The 18,707-nt window shown below is 36.1% G+C and overlaps 1 protein-coding gene across 4 annotated transcripts in view; it reads right to left on the bottom strand.

Annotated features, from left to right (window-relative positions):
- Positions 1–872: 872 nt before the first annotated feature.
- Positions 873–18,707, bottom strand: part of fmnl2a (formin-like 2a) — an 87,301-nt gene continuing 69,466 nt past the window's right edge. The window contains exons 16-28 of one of the 4 annotated variants that reach the window (XM_084123271.1): positions 18,216–18,236; positions 14,129–14,253; positions 12,946–13,148; positions 12,511–12,745; positions 10,799–10,867; positions 10,642–10,722; positions 10,160–10,289; positions 9,827–9,990; positions 9,165–9,266; positions 8,932–9,030; positions 8,054–8,177; positions 4,530–4,576; positions 4,342–4,428 (exon numbers count right to left, since the gene is read on the bottom strand). In XM_084123271.1, the coding sequence (XP_083979397.1) occupies positions 4,420–4,428; positions 4,530–4,576; positions 8,054–8,177; positions 8,932–9,030; positions 9,165–9,266; positions 9,827–9,990; positions 10,160–10,289; positions 10,642–10,722; positions 10,799–10,867; positions 12,511–12,745; positions 12,946–13,148; positions 14,129–14,253; positions 18,216–18,236 (1,409 nt within the window). In that variant the 3' untranslated portion in view covers positions 4,342–4,419. Of the gene's footprint in view, positions 2,131–4,341; positions 4,429–4,529; positions 4,577–6,680; positions 6,781–8,053; positions 8,178–8,931; positions 9,031–9,164; positions 9,267–9,826; positions 9,991–10,159; positions 10,290–10,641; positions 10,723–10,798; positions 10,868–12,510; positions 12,746–12,945; positions 13,149–14,128; positions 14,254–18,215; positions 18,237–18,707 lie in introns of those variants that run through there. The other 3 variants (XM_084123268.1, XM_084123270.1, XM_084123269.1) reach the window with 3 other exon arrangements.

The raw sequence follows: 18,707 nt of genomic DNA, 5'->3' as shown, positions 1-18,707 counted from the left end.
TGACTAGTCAATGTTTATATAGATTTTTAAAGGGCCTGTTCCAGTACCCACACATGTGACCTTTGCACTTGCCACTTGTTTACTTGACGTAGTTCCTGCATTTGGCCCAAGTTTTCAAGTGGGCGTGAAGATTGCAAGTGTGTGTAGAACTTTTGATTACTTGATGGGACACACTTTTTTCAGTACTTTGCACTGTTAACTATTAAATGTCTGTTCATATGTAACAGGTGACACTATTGTGGTGCTTCTAATTAGGTGATAAAAACCAGTTGTGCAAAATACACACACTCATATATCTGTATCAATAAATTGATCAAAACATTATATGCTTTACAACCAAATTATATGTAAAATCGAATTAATTTAACTTGCAAAGGAACGTTTTTTTTCCTGACATCTCAAGTTTGGTGAGTTCCTGAACATAAACTTCGGTAAAAAACGAAGTTTTGGAGATAGTGTGGATTTAGTGTGTGTAAAGGACACTGAGCCTTTCAACCTGGGACAGTCTTGTGCTCTTTCTTCCCGTTGCATGCACGCACTATCAAGTGGCCAAGACCACAAGAGTGGGTATTGGGACAGGCCCATCATCTATTTTAGTTGTGGTGCTTTAAAGTGGATGAAAGGGTGCTGCAGTGATGATGTATTTTTGTAGGCCAACCTGGACGTTAGCATGGTTCCCTTGACAAAAAGCCAACAGGATTTTTCCATTGACTTTAGTATTATTGCAGAAAATAAGCTCTGAAACCAACAATAGTTTGATTCTTTCATCATGAGAATCTACACAAATGGCTTTTGAAGCCTAGGATCATAAGCCATACGAGCGCCAGAAGTGAAAAAAATAAACGTAAAAAACTTCACTATAGTCACATGACTATCAACTCTTTCAGTTTTTATTCAAAAACGTTTTCCCTGAACGTTTGAGTTAGAACAGTTTGCAAGAACATGTGTAGAAGTACAATGAGGCCGTAAAAGCGGACTAGTGAGTAGATGAGTTTACCTGTTTGCCGTTGACAAACTATTCAGTCCCATTAAGCCATATCAACCGTCTTTTTCAAGACAAGTAAAAGTTTTTAAAAACTGATGTGTTTTATGTAGAGTAAAATGTCTTACGGTTCCATAAGGGTGGGTGATGGAACCAGAAGCGTTAAAATGCTAACTCGTTTCTTGGTTTTGGCCTACAAAAACAGGTCATCCCTGTAAGACTCTATTAAGAGATGCAACCTCTCTGAGAGGATTTTAGTGCGCTAACAGTCAACCAGTGCTCTGTCAGCACGGTAAAACCCTCTTTCAGAGGCTACGTCTCCAAATTTATCCTTTACAGCACCCTTTGTGTAACAAATTCAAGCATTCAACAACACATTTAAATACTTTACTACTGGACTTCAAACCACCTTCTGTGAGAAATGTTCTTGTTATTATCTTTGACTGTTGAGTCACAGATAATGCAGCATATCAAGCCATCAACAATGAATTTTAACAGCATTTAACATTTTTCAAAATGCTTCTCAAGCTGCATTCCAACTTATTGGGCTCCTGTTTTTCTTTAAACACAAGAATGTGCACCATATGAACAGCCCGATAAAAACAGGGTCTGACGGACCCTATGCACAGCTTCTTTAAGACCGACTAATAGATAGTCATTCAGAGAACACACGATTGGTCGATTTTGATCTGAGGCGAAAGCACTGGAATGTAAGAGGCCTTTGTACAGGTTCATTATACATAAAGTGTTGGAACATTTTTACATTCTGACACTTTCTTGAGAAAAACACTGATCTCGCCATCTACAGTTTAAGCGCCATAAGATAAAAGACACTGTTTGTCATATAAAAAAATCACAGACAGAATACTATGACTAAAACACATGTATGATTCAACACCTGATGGGACAGATGTTAAATATAGGCACTTGACTTTCAGACCTGCTGTCATCTTCATCAGTCCTTCATTATTTTGTTCAGGAGCAGTTAGCTCCAGCTCCACTCCTCCAGCCCATCCAATCACATCCCCTTTGCCCTCGTCACATGACCATCTCTGCACTGTTGATTGGCCGCAAATTCTGATCATCAAATCGTCTTCGAACGCTCCTCCTGACGGCGTCAGCGCGCCTGTAAGGCTGGTTTCTCAGATCTGGTACAGGAGGGACAGAATAAAACAATGTCAGTCACTGAGTTCAGATCTTCTGGACATGCTGGTGGTCAACTGGGCAAAGCAGCTTGAGTTTTTACTGGATTAAGTACTAGAACTTTATTTCAGATTCTGAATTGAATGGGAATGGAAACACTGACACTAACTTGTTTTTGACAAGGTTGTTGGGAAAACACTGACAGAACGATATGGACAAAACGTATTTGAACTCAAGTCACATAAAAAGTCTGAATGTCACTGCATTATATAACAGAATATAAACACGCGCGTCATCTTGTGCTGTAGGAACTTTACTTTTCTTCATTTCTTTCATCAGTTTTTAGCGGCTGTATAGTATTCATGTAGTTCATGGGTTGTATTCCCAGGAATGTCAAGGACTGATCAAATGTGTTTGCTTTGGATTAAAGCATCTGCCATATGCATAAATATAAATTTAAGTCAGTTCTCCTCAGGTTCACACAGTCATCTTAGCAGAGGAACCACAGGTGTGATATTAACTATCAACAGATGCAGATGAAAATGCGTGGCAACGAATTACAAGCATGCAGCAATGTAAAGATCCATACTTGTAAAACGTCCCTTATAATAACAATTAATATACTGGACTGAAATTCAGACCAACAGCATGACTGCAATGTGCACGCCGAATCAATAAACAATAAATATATTATGGGTAACTTACATTTTAGACACAATATTGAAAGTTACTTGCGTCAATGAAAATAGCTCAAAACTAAACAAAAACAGGTTCAAACGTTGCTCTGAACAACTCAAAATACTGTGTCTGAATAAATCAGTATTTTTGAACAATCAACGATTCAATGACTCACTTATAAAGACAGTCTACTGGAGTATTTGTCAGACAGACAGTTTGTCTGGAAGTAAGTGTACAAATGTTTTTATTTTGCCAAAACATACTTCAAATGCCTTTTTTATTTACCAGTGAACATATATAGGTCAGTCATGAAGCTCTAGATCACGTGTGTCAAACTTTGGTCCTGGAGGGCCACTGTCCTGCAGAGTTTAGCTCCAACCAGCTCTAAAACACCTGCCTGGAAGTTTCTAGTAATCCTGAAGACCTTTATTAGCGGATTCAGGTGTGTTTAATTAGAGTTGGTGCTAAACTCTGTAGGACAGTGGCCCTCCAGGAACTGAGTTTGACACCCCTGCAATCACACAATTTACTGCATGCGCAAGCTGATCGGCCTCTGATGATTTAGCAGCCAATGAGATTGCTTCCTCAACATCAAAATAGTCTGGTTCATTGTTTGCTGTAAGCTAGTCCTCTAGTGCGCTATCAGAGTTCCTCTGAAACCCTCCACCTGTCTAGATCTGCTATGGCAAGGGTCTCCAACCCTGCTCCTCGAGAGCTACCATCAGTTTCAACCCTGCTCCAACACACCTGCCCGAAATTGTTAAGTAACCCTGAACACCTTGATTATCTGGTTTAGATGTGTTGTGACTGGGGTTGGAGCTAAACTCTGCAGATCTAGGGTACGTTTACACGACAACGATATGCTTAAAACGGAGACGTTTTTCCTTTGAGTTATCAAAACGATCCCCATTCACATGGATCTGCAAAAACGACTAAAAACCCTGTATTCTGCTGCCAGGCCACTAGATGACAATGAAACACTGTAGACTGAACACGTAATATGCATGTGCATGACGTCATCATCTTCAGAGATTCGCATTTTTGTTGTTTACACAGAGACCGTTTTAAAAAACTTGCACTTTGAAACCCGTTTTCAAAAGTTTGCCTTTTCAGGCACCCAAAACGCTGTTGTCGTGTAAATGAACGGCCAAAAAGCAAAAAAAGTTATGGGGTTTTAGTTGAAAATGGTGTCGTGTAAACAGCCAAGTTCCACCAATTCCAAACACATTAACATAGTCATATCCATAACTTTTTGTGTTGAGAAATATCTTCTTTCAGTAAATTTATTGACATTTAATGCAATGACATTCTGACATTTTTTAAAGTGTTATTTTGGGGGCAGTGTACCAACTACAGAAGCTCAACTCAAGTTTTTAATGAAGACTGAACTATCTCTAAGTGTGGGTCAGTTCAACATGAGACAGAGGCAGAGTCTATGTGTCTCAGGTCACAGCATCACCTAATCAAACTCATTTTCAAATCAAATCAGTTCAACGGGTGAACATGAGTACCTGGAGACTCGGCCCTTGAGGGTCAGACTTCAATAGGCCTGACGTGTGTTAAATAGAACGACAGATAGAAAGAGAACACAAAAAGATGGCTTTTTGTATTCAGTGTCAAAAGATCTAGAGTGGAGTGAGAAGAAAGAAAGATAAATAATAATAAAGAGAGATGCTTGCCAGGTCTGAGTAGCATCCAGTGGGGTACTACTGGAAGAGTTCCTTACCCTCCAGTGCACATTGGGAAATTTAGTAATATTATTCTTCTTTAAGGCTGAGTGGAGAGGAAACAAAAATGGAGGTTAGATTGGAGCAGAGTGGACCGGACACAGCGAGAAAAGCTGCCCAGGGCTCAAAGAGGAAAGGTCAAAGGTCAAAGGCAGGCGCTGTAGGGTGTTACTGAAGCGCTGTTGATACTGCAGTAATGAACTCTATGACTCAAGCTGCTCTGCACAATGGCTCCAGCGTCCAGATACAACAAAAACTGACGTCTGCGTCGTCACTTCATTTTTAAACAGTGAAACCAAAGAAATGTGCCAAGCCTCCCAGAAGTGCATTGTTATAAGCCAGGACGTACAGTAAGTTAAGCTCAAGCAGGCATGGTGCATGGTGGAAACTAAATGCAATGGTATGGTGAATCTCAAGAAAATATGTCATCCCAGTCATATTTCATAATAATAAATGATAATAAAATTTGTATTTTGCATAAAGAGGAGGATATGGAAGCTTGTTTCCGCCACAGAATAAAACATTTTAACAGATAATTGTGACTTTTTATCTAACAATTGCAGGTTTACATCTTGCAATTGCGACTTTATATCATGCAATTCTGAATGTAAACTCGCAATTGTGAGGGAAAAAGTCAGAATTGTGAGATGAAAAGTCGCAATTACCTTTTATATTTTTTATTCTGTGGCGGAAACAAGCTTTCATAGGAGGAAGCCTAAACTTAATACCATTAATATTTCCAATATCTTAACCTTTTCATGACAAGTAAGCACAATGCAAATGCAATGATTTTGTGAAGCACTTTGAGCACATTTTTTTTTTTTTTTTTTTTTACAGTAATGAAAATGAAAGAAACATGATAAATTGTCATGAAAATACAACACAAAAACTTTGTTGTGCTAAAAACATGATTCACTATAAATATTACGTGTTTGTTTCATTTTGATTTTTGAGGTTAAAAATATGACATTTCTAGACCTTTTTGGTGAGATTCAACATTATTTTTGGCTCGCAAAAAACACCCCATGCAAATGCATACAGTCAGTGAAGCAAATGAACCAAACATGCTTAGAAGAGGAAACCATCTCAACATGCTTCATGCAGCAAGTTAAACACATGTGAAACACAGGAAGTCCCCGACATCAGAACTTCCCATCAGAGCAGAATAAGATGGAGGAAGAGTGAGAAAATGCAGAAAAACAGCATAATGCAAATGGGCCCAAAAATCAATGACATACATATATATATTTAAATATATATATATATATATATATACACTCACAATGACATGGACAAATGAACACATGAGCAAAACATAATGTCACAAATCATGTCCAAAATGCCAGTGTTACAAACATAATATTCTAAAAATATGAACCTATGTTCAGTAATATTTTGAATTAGTTTTTTTTAATGTTGTATTCATATTTTAATTTTAAAGTTTTTGTCATTCTGTTCCGTTTTTTTAATTTTAATTAGTTATTGCTTTTGTTTTAATTGTTTTGTTGCCTATATAGTTTTTATTTTAGTTTTAGTTTTTTTAGACTATCAAGTTAAACTAAATGTAAGTGCATTTAGTACTTTTACATAAGTACTTTTTCAGTTAATGTTTATTTCATTTGAAGTAATGAGTGTGTGTGTGTGTGTGTGTGTGTGTGGAATTGGAATGACCCATATGGGATTTCTATGAGAGTTTATTTGCGGACTCTATTCTGCTATTTAAACTGCAGAGGGCGCCACAGTACTCTGAGTCAACCAATAGTATTTGCTTTTCTCAGAGAAAAACTGGCACAGAAGTTTAAACCAACACAGGTCACACATACAATTGAAATGTGCAGAGTGGTGTGTTTGGCTGTTTGTGACATCATATTTCCTCTCATTACATTTATGTTACAATGATGAATATGAATTTATGACACTCCGTGCAAAATAAATCTGTGATGACATCATATGCTTCCCTCCCCAAACCCCCCTTCATGCAGGAGTTTAGTTAGAAAAGAAATAAAAAATGAACACGCCCATTCCATCACAACCATACGCCGGCCCACTGGGAAATAAAACCAGGAATGTGAAGCGTGAAGGGGTGCACACACACACACACACAGAGAGAGAGAGAGAGAGAATGAAAGAAAGCAGCTTTATCCAGCGACCTGAGAGAGAGAGAGTCTAAGCTTTAGAAGTGGAGCTCCTCGTTGAAGTAACGCGAGCTGCGTTTGGCTGTGCGCGCAGTAAAGGGGGCAGTCTTCAGCACTGCGTCCAGATGAAACACACACACAAACACACACGACACAAACAAGCCAGAGCAACAAGCACAATGTTAGCACTTTCTACACACAACAGCACACTCTAGTATAATCACATGGTACTAATAGCTATTATATAAAGCTGAAACTATTTCAATATGGATTACATACATGCCTAAAACAGAAATGCAGCAGTCAAGACGATTACACGTTACAAAAAATACATTTATGCTACATAATATAATTCTCTTCTTAGATATTTGGCCATTATAGAGATTCTGATTTTCCAGTAGCCTATAGAGATTCTGAGATTCTGAAACATAAGGGGTCATATCGTTGAATTTAATTTTAATTTTCCAAGAAATATTATTGTTTTGGAATAACCCTCAATGAAAAGAGAGCTTTTATTAAAATGTATTAGTATTTAGAAAAAAAGAAAAGAAAAAAAAACACAAAAAAGGTGCTTTTCAAACCTGATCACTCTATGATTTTAACATCTCAATAATATTTATTCTAGATTGAAAGATATTTCAGTTTAAATGGCTAATTCAACACTGGTTAGATGGGCTTTTGATAAAACTTGCTATCTATGCGGCAGACAATTCCCTTTTGCCAAAAACTTCAACACCCATAATTCAATTCTGAATGTCTGTAGGCAGGAATACAAAAATGCAGAAGTTCGATTTGTAGTTTTGACAAAAGCCCTGGCTATCAAAAGTCCAGCAGATGAAGCAAAATGAGGCTTTTGAGTCAACCGACAGACTAATGCATAATTTTAACTATGAAACTGAATATATATAAGTATATGCAATTTTATCCTCATACATACATATACTCAGGTAAAGCGAATAAGCGATATATACTGTACTACAGTATATAACAAATCTCAACTGCTTGATATCTTGTATTATTACAATACATAAACTATATTATCGACCAGCTGTAAAGCTGGTTTGTGTATTGTGCACTGTGAAAAGCACTATGCAAAGTTGACTTGACAAGTGGACCTAAGGAAAAAAGAAATGATAAAAAGTATAATATGACCCCTTTAAAACTACACTAAACACAGTGTTTAGTAGACACACTCCAGCTCAGAGCTGTAAGCAGTGACAGCACACATTCAGCTCAGTACATTGTTATTGATCAGTAAAGCTTTCCACCAGTCACAGAGAGCTGGTTAGTGGCTCAAACTAACACATTACAAAAGTTCTTATGTTTTAAAGCTCGCTGCATGCAGAACAGTTACGGGATGAACCCAAAAGCTGAACACTGTGTGTTACCTGTGATAATGTCCTCAATGGCTCCGTCTTTACCCTCATACACATGTCTGCTGTCCTTCACCTGCTTCTTCCTCAGCTCTGCGATCAACTCCTGCTGCTGACGCTTATTCTTATGAGAGGGAGACTGAACACACACACACACACACAATAACATGTTACAATTAATGCTGTCATTAAAGAAAGACATTAAAAACATTTTATGGGGACATTCCATGGACATAATGATTTTTATACTGTACAAACTGTATATGCTCTCCCATAACCCTAAACCTACCCATCACAGAAAACCTTCTGCATTTTTACATTTAAAAAAAAAAAAAAAAAAAACATAATTTAGGGTGATTTATAATCTATTTTCCTCATGAGGAAATGAGGACATTCCATAAACTTGTCCCCAAAATAGGTTTTGTCAGATTTAGCTCACTTCTTGGTATGAATTTGTCCCCAAAATATAGGTAAACGCACACACACCCGGGCCAAAATGAACTTTTTGTCAATCATGGCTGAAATGTACTGAAATAAAATGTCTTACTGGCCATGAAAATGTCTGATTTTTCTCACATCATTTAGATTACTGATGGGCGGACTATCATGAACCATGTTTGCGTTTAGGTTCCTAATAAAGTTACTGGTAAAGTGTTTTATTTTATAATTATATACACTAAAACATACCCCTTGGTTAAACCCTACTAAAAGACTATAGGCTAATAAAATAAAATAAAAAAATCCAAATGATGGCATCCCTGGATTTAGATTTAGCTTTCATATTTAGCTCATTCTGGGGCCAGTTTTGCCCCCTAACAACAGTTCCACTTCCCTGACACACACACGCACGCACACACACACACACTCTCTCTATCCCTTTATTCTATTCGTACCTTCTGATCCTCTTGCTCCATCATAGCTTCTTGTTCAATCAGCTTCTCCATCATCATCTGCTCATGTCTTTTCCTCTGTTCATTATCCTCCTCTGCTTGCTGATAAAGAGAAAATACCCATCAGGCATTTGGAAGTTATGTTACATGAGTGATCAATGCAGGTACGGTTTATATACAACTGGAGGAAGTGACTGGATGAAGTGAGACAGGTGATTTGTGATTGGTCGGTTTACCCGGTATGCTCTCACAAAGCGCACAAACACTGGGAAAAACACAGACGGTGGTGTTGTTTTGGAATTTTCTCCAAAGAATTTCACCACTTCATCAAAGGCATCCTGAGAGATTGAGATATGAAAAGACATAAGAGAGATAACCAACAACAAGAGAAAATAGCTCTGTTATTCAGAATCACATGTAGGCTAGTTACGAGTCTTCAAATGTTACATTTTTAATAACAATGTTGATGAAGATATAATCCCAACCCAAAGGATCAGATACAGATTGTACTATTTTGTTATTTCCCCTCAATATGAATCGAGCAGTTTAAGACTTCTGAAGAGACTCAATTGCTTAATATGATGAACAGATTTAATTGAGGCTTTTATTCATATCTAAACATTTATTAACGCACATAAATAGAGCAGCCTAAATAAACTAACCCTTGATTAGTTTAAAACGAGCCATTTTGCAGCTTAGTTTCAAGAAATGCTCTATTTGGACTGGGGAGGAAATGTTGGGTTCTGAAAGTTATAGCATGATTTCTTCATACAACAAACTGTTTAATTTCAAAAGATAAAGAAAACGTGAATCCTCACGATAATGAGCTTTTTAAACGAGAGTCTGACAGGTTTAACGGGCTGTGTTTCGGGTCATGTGTGTGCAGTGTTAGCGGCACCTGAGCGATCTTGGCATCATCCTGAAGTTTTTTGAGTTTATTCTCATTCTGCTGTATGAAGTCTTTGAGCATCGTGTTGTGGCCGTGCATGCTGTACTCTCTCCTGGTCAGATCCATCCCTCTCTGCATCTCCTTCACGTCTAACAAGACATTCTCTAGAGACACTGAGGAATACACAGAGACAATTCCTTTTTTCTCAATTTTCTCTCAATTTCCTTCAGATCATTTGGACATGGTACAAAACATGTTGTGTCAAAACTTGACGTGCGAGCAAATACGATCTGCCCTGTTTATTGTAAACATAATCAAATTTCCATATGACACGTTTCATACCTGCGGCTGCTTTCTCCACATAGTTCAGGTCATTATAGAAGAGCGACACCTGCTGGTATTTTTCCTTCACTACATTTGCTATATAGTGCAGAAGAGTGACCTTGCGATCTGTTGATTTAGTGTCTAACAACTGGAAAAAGAAAACATGCAAACCCTCAGAACATTTAAACCCTCAAGTGTATGATTTAAATCACAGATGAAGAAAATATTTGAATGTTTTTTTTATACTTATAGTTTCATATACTTGCACTTTGTTGTCATAAAAAAACAGTCTAACAGAATTGTTGACAGTCTAACAGAATGATAGATAAAGGTCAAAATCTATCATAGTGGTTTTAATGTCATTTCACAATCTGCATGCTTAAATAACAATTACGATTGTAAAATGACAGGTGCTTTGTTGTCCATTCATAAATCACAAGGATTTAACATATAACAACCAACATCTGAGTAAAAAAAAACAGTGAGCATGTAAAATGTACCAGGTCTAAGCTCTGCAGTTTGAAGCCGTACACCGCTCCTCTTTTACTGCTGTTCATGTAGTTCCCCAGAGCCAGGATGATCTGAGAGAGAAATGCACGCTCAATAAAGACACTCGCTGTGGAGAAAAATGAATCAAGACAGAATTGAAACTCTTACTTCCAGAATCTTCTTGAGTTTTTGAGAGGACTTAATAGAGACAGATGCTGCAATAACTGCATGAAGTTGCTGTTGAGACAAAAGCAAAACACAAAAAGGGCCCAAAATTATATTTATGGTCATTAAAACTAGCTACTTTTCATGCTAGAATAAAAAGTAAAATAAAAAAAAGTTAACAGTTTTTTGGGGTATAACGCATTACAAGTAATGTGAGTTACGTAATCACATTACTTTTTTCAGACTGACAGACTGTCCCTATGTTGAGAAAAAACAGGAGTAATGCTGGGAAATCTGACATTTTCTACGAGCTCATCACATTAAAATTTTGACTTGAGAGGGCATTCATGTCCAATTTTTAAACTAGGGAACTAGTATTTACGATAATTCTGATAGCATGTGAAGGCATCATAAGTGCAGAGGCGCTGTGTGAACAATGTTTATTGTAGTTCTAAATGTGAGCATGCATTTGCTCATCTCAACAGATTGAGTATTCCTCAAAATGAATATAAACAGTCAAATGCAAACCTGCAATAATTAAATATGTTAAATAACACAAATATACTTTATGTATTTAATCTCACTTTATTAACCAACGTCTTTGCTGCTGACCTTTGATGATCCAATTCAACCATACTAATAAGCAAAAATGACTATAGATCAACATCACATTTGTGTTTCATTTTTTGGTTTTTATTGCTGAAGTAAGAGTGTTGAACTTTCTTCTCCCGCGTGTGATTCCGAATGACAGCACAGCTGAAAGGTTTGTTTGAGCGGCACCCTCTACTGAACAGGAGGTCATTTGCGTTTCCATCAGCCTGAGGCTTATTCATTTCACTTTTGGTGTAAAAGGGCCTTTACATTTGCCAAAAATATAACTTGTTGTTGTTGTAAAAAACAAACAAACAAGCCCAGTCCAGGTGAGAAAAAGTAATGCAAAAGTAACATAACTAAAAGTTACCTAAAAAGTTACTAAAACAATTAGTTGCTTTTTTAGGGAGTAACACAATATTGTAACGCAATATTTTTAAAAGTAACTTTGCCCGACACTGGTTAACAACATTAGTTAACATAAACTAACAACAAAAATACTTCAAAAATACAATCAAAGGTTGTACCTGTTGATATAATTGAATGGACCTGAACTAAAATGAACCAACAATGAACAGTTGTATTTGTATTTGTAACTAATGTTAACACAGATGAATAAATACTGTATAAATGTATAGCTCATTGTCATCCAGTAACTATGCAATGCATTACCTAACATTATCTGGTGGGACCTTATTGTTAAGTGTTTCCAAAAATTGTGAAACATCTAAAGTGATATCATATGCACGACAGAATGTCGCAAGTATGTCTCATTGAACTTTTTTAGATTTTATTCACTGCAGTGTTGACTGCAAAGTAAAATATCTATAAAATAAAACAGCTCACATAATATTCTAAGTTTTACCTTAAAAAAACTTGACTTTTAAACCCTATTTTACCCTAAGTCCATGGAAAGCATCATGAAAAAAAAAAAAAAATGCATTCAAGGGACCATGAGAGGGAAAGAAAAGGGAATCTGACATTTTGGAGGAGATCCACAGGCGTGTCTAGATTAGTCATCTAAATTTGCTTGGGTGATTTGAAACGAATACTGGAAAAATCCTGCAAAATTCTTGACCTGTGCTGTCAGTGTGGTAAAGCAGCTCTGGGTTTGTGTTATTTACCGGAGTGAGCATCTGAACGCTTTCGGTGAAATTTCCCAGGAATGCCATGATGGTCATCTTCTGCATGAGGCGCTCGATCTTGCTGAACTGGATCATGAAGCGATCCTCATCTGTCAGGTTCTCCAGAGGTTTGCGTTCCTTCTCGTACTGACGCAGAACTTTCAGCTCCGCTTCCGTTGGAATGAACCTCATCAAACACTCGACAAAATCCACCGGCAATGTCCGCAGGTCAAACCTTACACACACACACACACATACACATATCAAAGCATTATCCTCATCAATCTGATTATCTCCAGAAGCTGCTGTTTGGAGTCCACCATACAATTTTATAGTTAACCATGATAAAGAATGAAGAAATATTCTAAACTATTTCTAGGGCGCTAATAAAGAGATGTTGGTGATCATGTGTAGTGTACGTCGGCTGTGAATTACACTTGGATGGCTCTGCAGATCTCCTCTGATGTCTTGCCCACTTTTTTGAGGGTGATGGCCAGGTTTTTAGCCCTGTTGGAGTCCAGCAGCAAGATTTTATTTGGTCCTTTCTGAGAGGTCTTCTGTTTGCTGGAGGTGAGGTCTATGGCTGGACCCTGTGCTTTCGTCTTAAACATCTCCTCAAACTCATCCACATTCAGATCCTGAACAGAAGAAACACAGTCACCACTGACCATTAAATCCTGATCTGTATATCTGATACTGTAAAGTGATACCAGCCAGTCTGGAATCCTAATGCAAATCAACATACAACAACAATTCAGTATATAGAGAAAAACAAATCGTAAAATGGACAGTCTAATAATGTGTGTATTAAAACATATGTACTGATCCAATATATGTAATGCACTTGAATCCTCTATTGTCAAAAGTTTGGGGTTTAATGTTTTTGAAAGAAGTCTCTTATTTATTTGATTAACAATTCAGTAAAAACAGGAATATTGAGAAAAAAATATATAATTCAAAATTACTTTTTTATTTGAATATATTTTCAAATGTAATTTTATTCTTGTGACTGACATAAAGCTGCATTTTCACAAGATCCTTCATTAATGCTTCTAATATTCTAATAATACACCTTACTGACCCCAAACTTTTGAATGGTAGAGTATAAAAATGCATTAAAGATATATTTTATGCATCAGAGTACACGTGGTAATGCTTCATTTTCATGATTGTAACCTTAGCTGCAATGCATTGTAAGACTAACCAATTCATAGTTACTCTTGTAAAGAACATTATTTATTACAACATATAATACAAAACTGGATGTTGTCATGATAATAGATTATTCTCTAATTATTATAATGCAATTATGCATGAATTATGAAATGAATGCACTATGCCTTCATAATGCATAATATATGTACATTACAGAAAGTATTACCCTCCAGATTATGATGTTATATTAATATTATGATGTTTCTGTTAATTATAATAATAATATTGAATTATAAGTTTGTATTTTATATTGATTCGATTTATTTTGTGTAAAAACAGACACAATTTAGCTGATGCATTTGTGCTTTTTTTATGTACTGTAACAAAACAAATGGTTTTCAAATGTTGTTGCCCAGTTTCAAAACTTTTTTTTTCAAAGTTTTCATAACCGTGTCCGTCTCACCTCAAGTATTCTTTCGTCATCGATCTCGTTGAACACAGTGCCGTTGATCTGATTGGGTTTCAGCGCCACCCAATTAAACACGGGCATACGGAACTTAGTCTTGATGGGCTTCTTAATCTTCACAGCTACACAACATGACAGAAAGAACACATCACAATCATGCAGATCACACAAACACAAAACATGCAGTCTGATCTACTGAGTGATGTGGAGCAGGTTTGTGAATAGCAGGCACAGATAGGACGGGTTTATGAGGGGGAAATGTGTGAACATGAGACACTTGTATTGTATGTATCTACAATCTCAGGCTCAAAAAAAGAGCTCTAGTCTCTCACAGAGTTGGCATACTGTAAAAAGTCTACACACTCCTGTTAAAATTGCAGCTTTCTGAAATCGAAGTAAAATGATGTTAGATAATTTTCCACCTTGTAATATAATCATGTAATACTGAAAGCAACAAAATTCATGCAACAAACAAATATAAACTTTTAAAGGGATAGTATTTTTTTTTTTTCACAGTATGGAAGTCAATGGCTACCGTCAACTGTTTGGTTAACCACATTCTTGAAAATATCTTCTTTTGTGTTCAGCAGAAGAAAGAAAAACATACAGGTTTGGAACAACTTGAGGGTGAGTCAATGATGACAGAATTTTCATTTTGAGGTGAATTATCCCTTATTGTTTGAATTTTGTTGGTTTCAATATTACATTATTATATTGACATGATTTTACTTTCATTTTACATGTCAAGACAAGTCATCTTTTTTTATATAGCACTTTGTAAAATGCTGATTGTTTCAAAGCAGCTTCACAGTAAAAGGAAAATAACAGAATCAATGAAGCATGAGACAAATTCAAATTCTGCAGTAAAGTAGCTCTACAAAAGACAATAGTGTCATTATTCAGCTCAAGCCAGTTCAGTTTGATTCAATTCATTACAGTGTCGAACTTACAAAATTCATCAATGGACCATTTTCACATTTCTGGGTTTCTCAGTAGCGGAAAGTATAATTTTATTAATGTAAATCTAAAATATATATATAGTAAGAACTTTGCAGGATTTAAACGCATCATCACAGTCTGTGAAAAGGGTCCATTAGGGTCCGCTATAAAGCAGCTCTACAGAAGACAATAGTGTCATCATCCAGTTCATTGAGTTATAATAATGTAATGCATATCATACATCTAACAACTAAAAAAAAAAGCTGCAGTTTTAATAAAGGTGTGTAGACTTTTAACACCCACTGTATCCTGATGAATATCATCACATTGACAAGATATTCTGATTCTAAATCACAGATGAGCCCATTTTATGATCCTGAGAGACAGAATCACTGACTCCCACAGGAAAGATAAATCACAAATGAGATCTCATGAAGTCACAGGCTTCTCAGATGTTTCTCCTGAGAAAAATATATCAGCAATCTCATGTGTCTCCTCTAAAGAGATCTCAACAATGTCTCAAACTGTGCTCAGATTTGTCAAGATATCAAATCTCTCTAAGAGAATGATCTGAGCTATTCATTTTATAGCTCTATACTCTTATGTCATTTTATTTGTGTCTATTTAGATTTCTCTTGATAAATTCAGAGAAACGTGAGGCAATTAAATGAAACCTGACTGAAAACTGCATCTCTGAGCAATAGCATTGTCCTGTGTCTTTAGGAAATGAGACATTGACAGATGTTCAGGGCTGTTTTGGGGTTTACACCATGAGGATGTGACTCAAACAGCGTCTTAGTATGACAATGAGTCAAGAGTTGGGTTTCCTTCGTTTATACAGGTTCATACTTCATAAAAACTTCCAAAATGATCCAGTTAATGACTGAATCTGACTCAGACACAGCAAACGCAGATTACAACATGCTTGAATATGGCTATAAGATCCAGCAATATTAATCTCTGATCAAAGGTGACAAAGAGGGAGTGAATAGAGTGTCCAGTCCAGGTGAGGGTTATGGGCAATATGATGGTGTGATATTAGGCCGAGCAGAAAGGAGAAAAAGTCACAGCATGTATAAAACATTCCTGAATTTACGCAACTATCGTCTTATCTGACGATCAGTCGCCTGTAACGGCACGGCACACTGTTTCAACATGCAAACACAACACAATCAAACACGTATAGTCACACAGCGGACATGGTATTTTTAGTCTTACTGCTTTATGATGCACATCCATTTAATTCTGATATAGATGATATACATAAAAAATGTTGAATATGGTCATTTAAAACCAGCTGATTTAAAGTCATTGCAAAAATGCCTTAGAAAAGTGAAGTTAGTTTTGAAAAAAGCTTGCGTTTTTTTTGTTTTGTTTTTTCAAATGTCAATTGCTTGACATACACTGACTTTTAGGCATTTTTAAGTATGACTTAAAGTGAGAAATATATTCAACAGAATTGTGTCAAAACAAATGTGAATGCTTTCCATACTTAACAGCTTTTGTGTCACTGTGCAGTAACAAGATTCAGTCCTCAAGGGGGTGATAGAATCACAGTTAAATGTTTTTAGCAGGCCTACCTCTACACAGGATGTTATCAATCAAGTAACTAACCAAGTATAAATGACAATTAAACTAACTAGCTAGCTCAGCAAGATTTTCTTCAGACTGTTGTTCCACCATAACAATAGGAAAATATTAGGAAAATAATATTAAAAAGTGACATTGCGATATTTTGTTTTTCAGCAGATACCTTGAGTAACTTAATTTGAAAATAATTAATCATTGTAGATTCTAGAATGCATCTACATAGAAAATAAAAATAATTTAAGAAATAAAATTAAAAATTAAAAAAAAATCTTGGCTATATTCATTACAAGAACCAACTCAAAACTCTTTCAGTAACCAGAAAATGAACAGTTGCACTTGCCACATTCCTACTGTTTTGACCCATTCAGTATAACTAAAATAATAATAATGATGATTTTTATTGTGATTATTTGAAACAAATATTAAACCAAATAAGAAAAAAATAAATAATACCATTGTACTGTAAAATATTATTTAATAAAACAATATTAATATTTGTATAGTACAACTATAAATTGAGAGTATATATATAATACTAATATATATTCATTTTCAAATATTAAACCATTAAGCTTTTATTTTAGCAGAAAATTGCTGGGATCCATTTTCCTTTTTATAGGTTTATAATCACTTCTCTTTCCAAATCTGGTGAAATCTGAGGCACTGACACACATTGCGTTTTCAAATGCATGTTATAAGCGACCGGAACTTACAACACATTCAGAGATAGAGTTCGTGTGGAGCAGCGTTTACTGTGAACAGAGCTGCTCTGAGACACTCTAAACACCAGATCATGAGCTTAGCACATGTAGATGACCACTTGACCGCTTCACTCTGAAACATGCAGTGTATATACTTATTTAAGTATAAAATATATGAAATCGCACCCTTTGTGATGTAATTGTAATTTTAAGTCGTGATGTAATAATTGGTCGTGATTTTGACTATATTTTGATATATCATCTCATGCAGCCCTACAGAGTCCCGACAAAACCATAGAAGAACACTTACTCTGTGGTGGCAATGCTGAGAATGCAATACATATTTGTATTGCGCAATACAGAGTTGTGTTCTAAGTGAAATTGCTCTTTGACTGCTAGAAGCATCTGTGTTTACTAGATGTACAATTCTTAATGGCAAATAGATCTGTAGATCTGATGTCAATGTGAATTGTACTTTTGTTTTCCATGAGGTTGCGGTTCATGGCCTGAGCTCTGGAAACAGAGATTTTGTCTGCTGTGGAGTGTAGAAATAAGAGCTTACATCTCATGGAACATGTGGTCTCATAGGCTGGCATTAGAGTCCTGTTATTTGCTGAACTCTGTAAGCGAGGTATAAAGAATGTTCCTCTCTGGTTTTTAAACAGTAAGGAAAAGTTCTGCAACACAGTGTCCAATTTCATGCCCAGTTTCAAGAGGAACAACCAGCAATACAGCTTCAGAGTCGTTGTCAGATCAAGATTACAGAGGAACTGAGTGTGTTGTCTTAGAGACTAAAATACCATGACCACACACACACACCATTAAGCACACACAACACGACACAGCAAACCTACAGTACAGTTTGATGGGTCCCTCTATGGCGGCACAACAGGTAGAGCAGAAATAGGCAGAGAGAAAGAGGTGGTTAAGAGCAGACAAAACACAACCTCTGATTCCAAAGATCTGTTTGCGTTATTTACCTATAGCCTGCATTTTCACAGAAATTCCTAAAGAACTGCATTGTTTTATAAGGAATGATAAAGATCAAGAGAGAGGTTCCACACCAACAAACCGTGAATTGAAGCAAACCTGGGAGACTTTTTAGTGATATTAATTTAAAAAAGACAAGTGAAGACTGAATGAAAAAGGTAATAAAGCATTCATCCGTTGTCAATAAGGTTGTAAAATATTGTGCGTTTCATGACACTGAAGACTGGAATAATGATGCTGAAAATTTAGCCTTGCCATTATAGAAACAAATCACATTTTAAAACATGTTTAAATAGAAAAGAGTTCTTTTAAATTAAAATAATATTTCTCAACATTACTGTTTTTACTGTATTTTT

Source organism: Abramis brama, assembly GCF_963993115.1.
Source record: "Abramis brama genome assembly, chromosome: 8".
Classification (NCBI taxonomy): domain Eukaryota; kingdom Metazoa; phylum Chordata; class Actinopteri; order Cypriniformes; family Leuciscidae; genus Abramis; species Abramis brama.
This window is presented reverse-complemented; position numbering and strand designations above follow the sequence as displayed.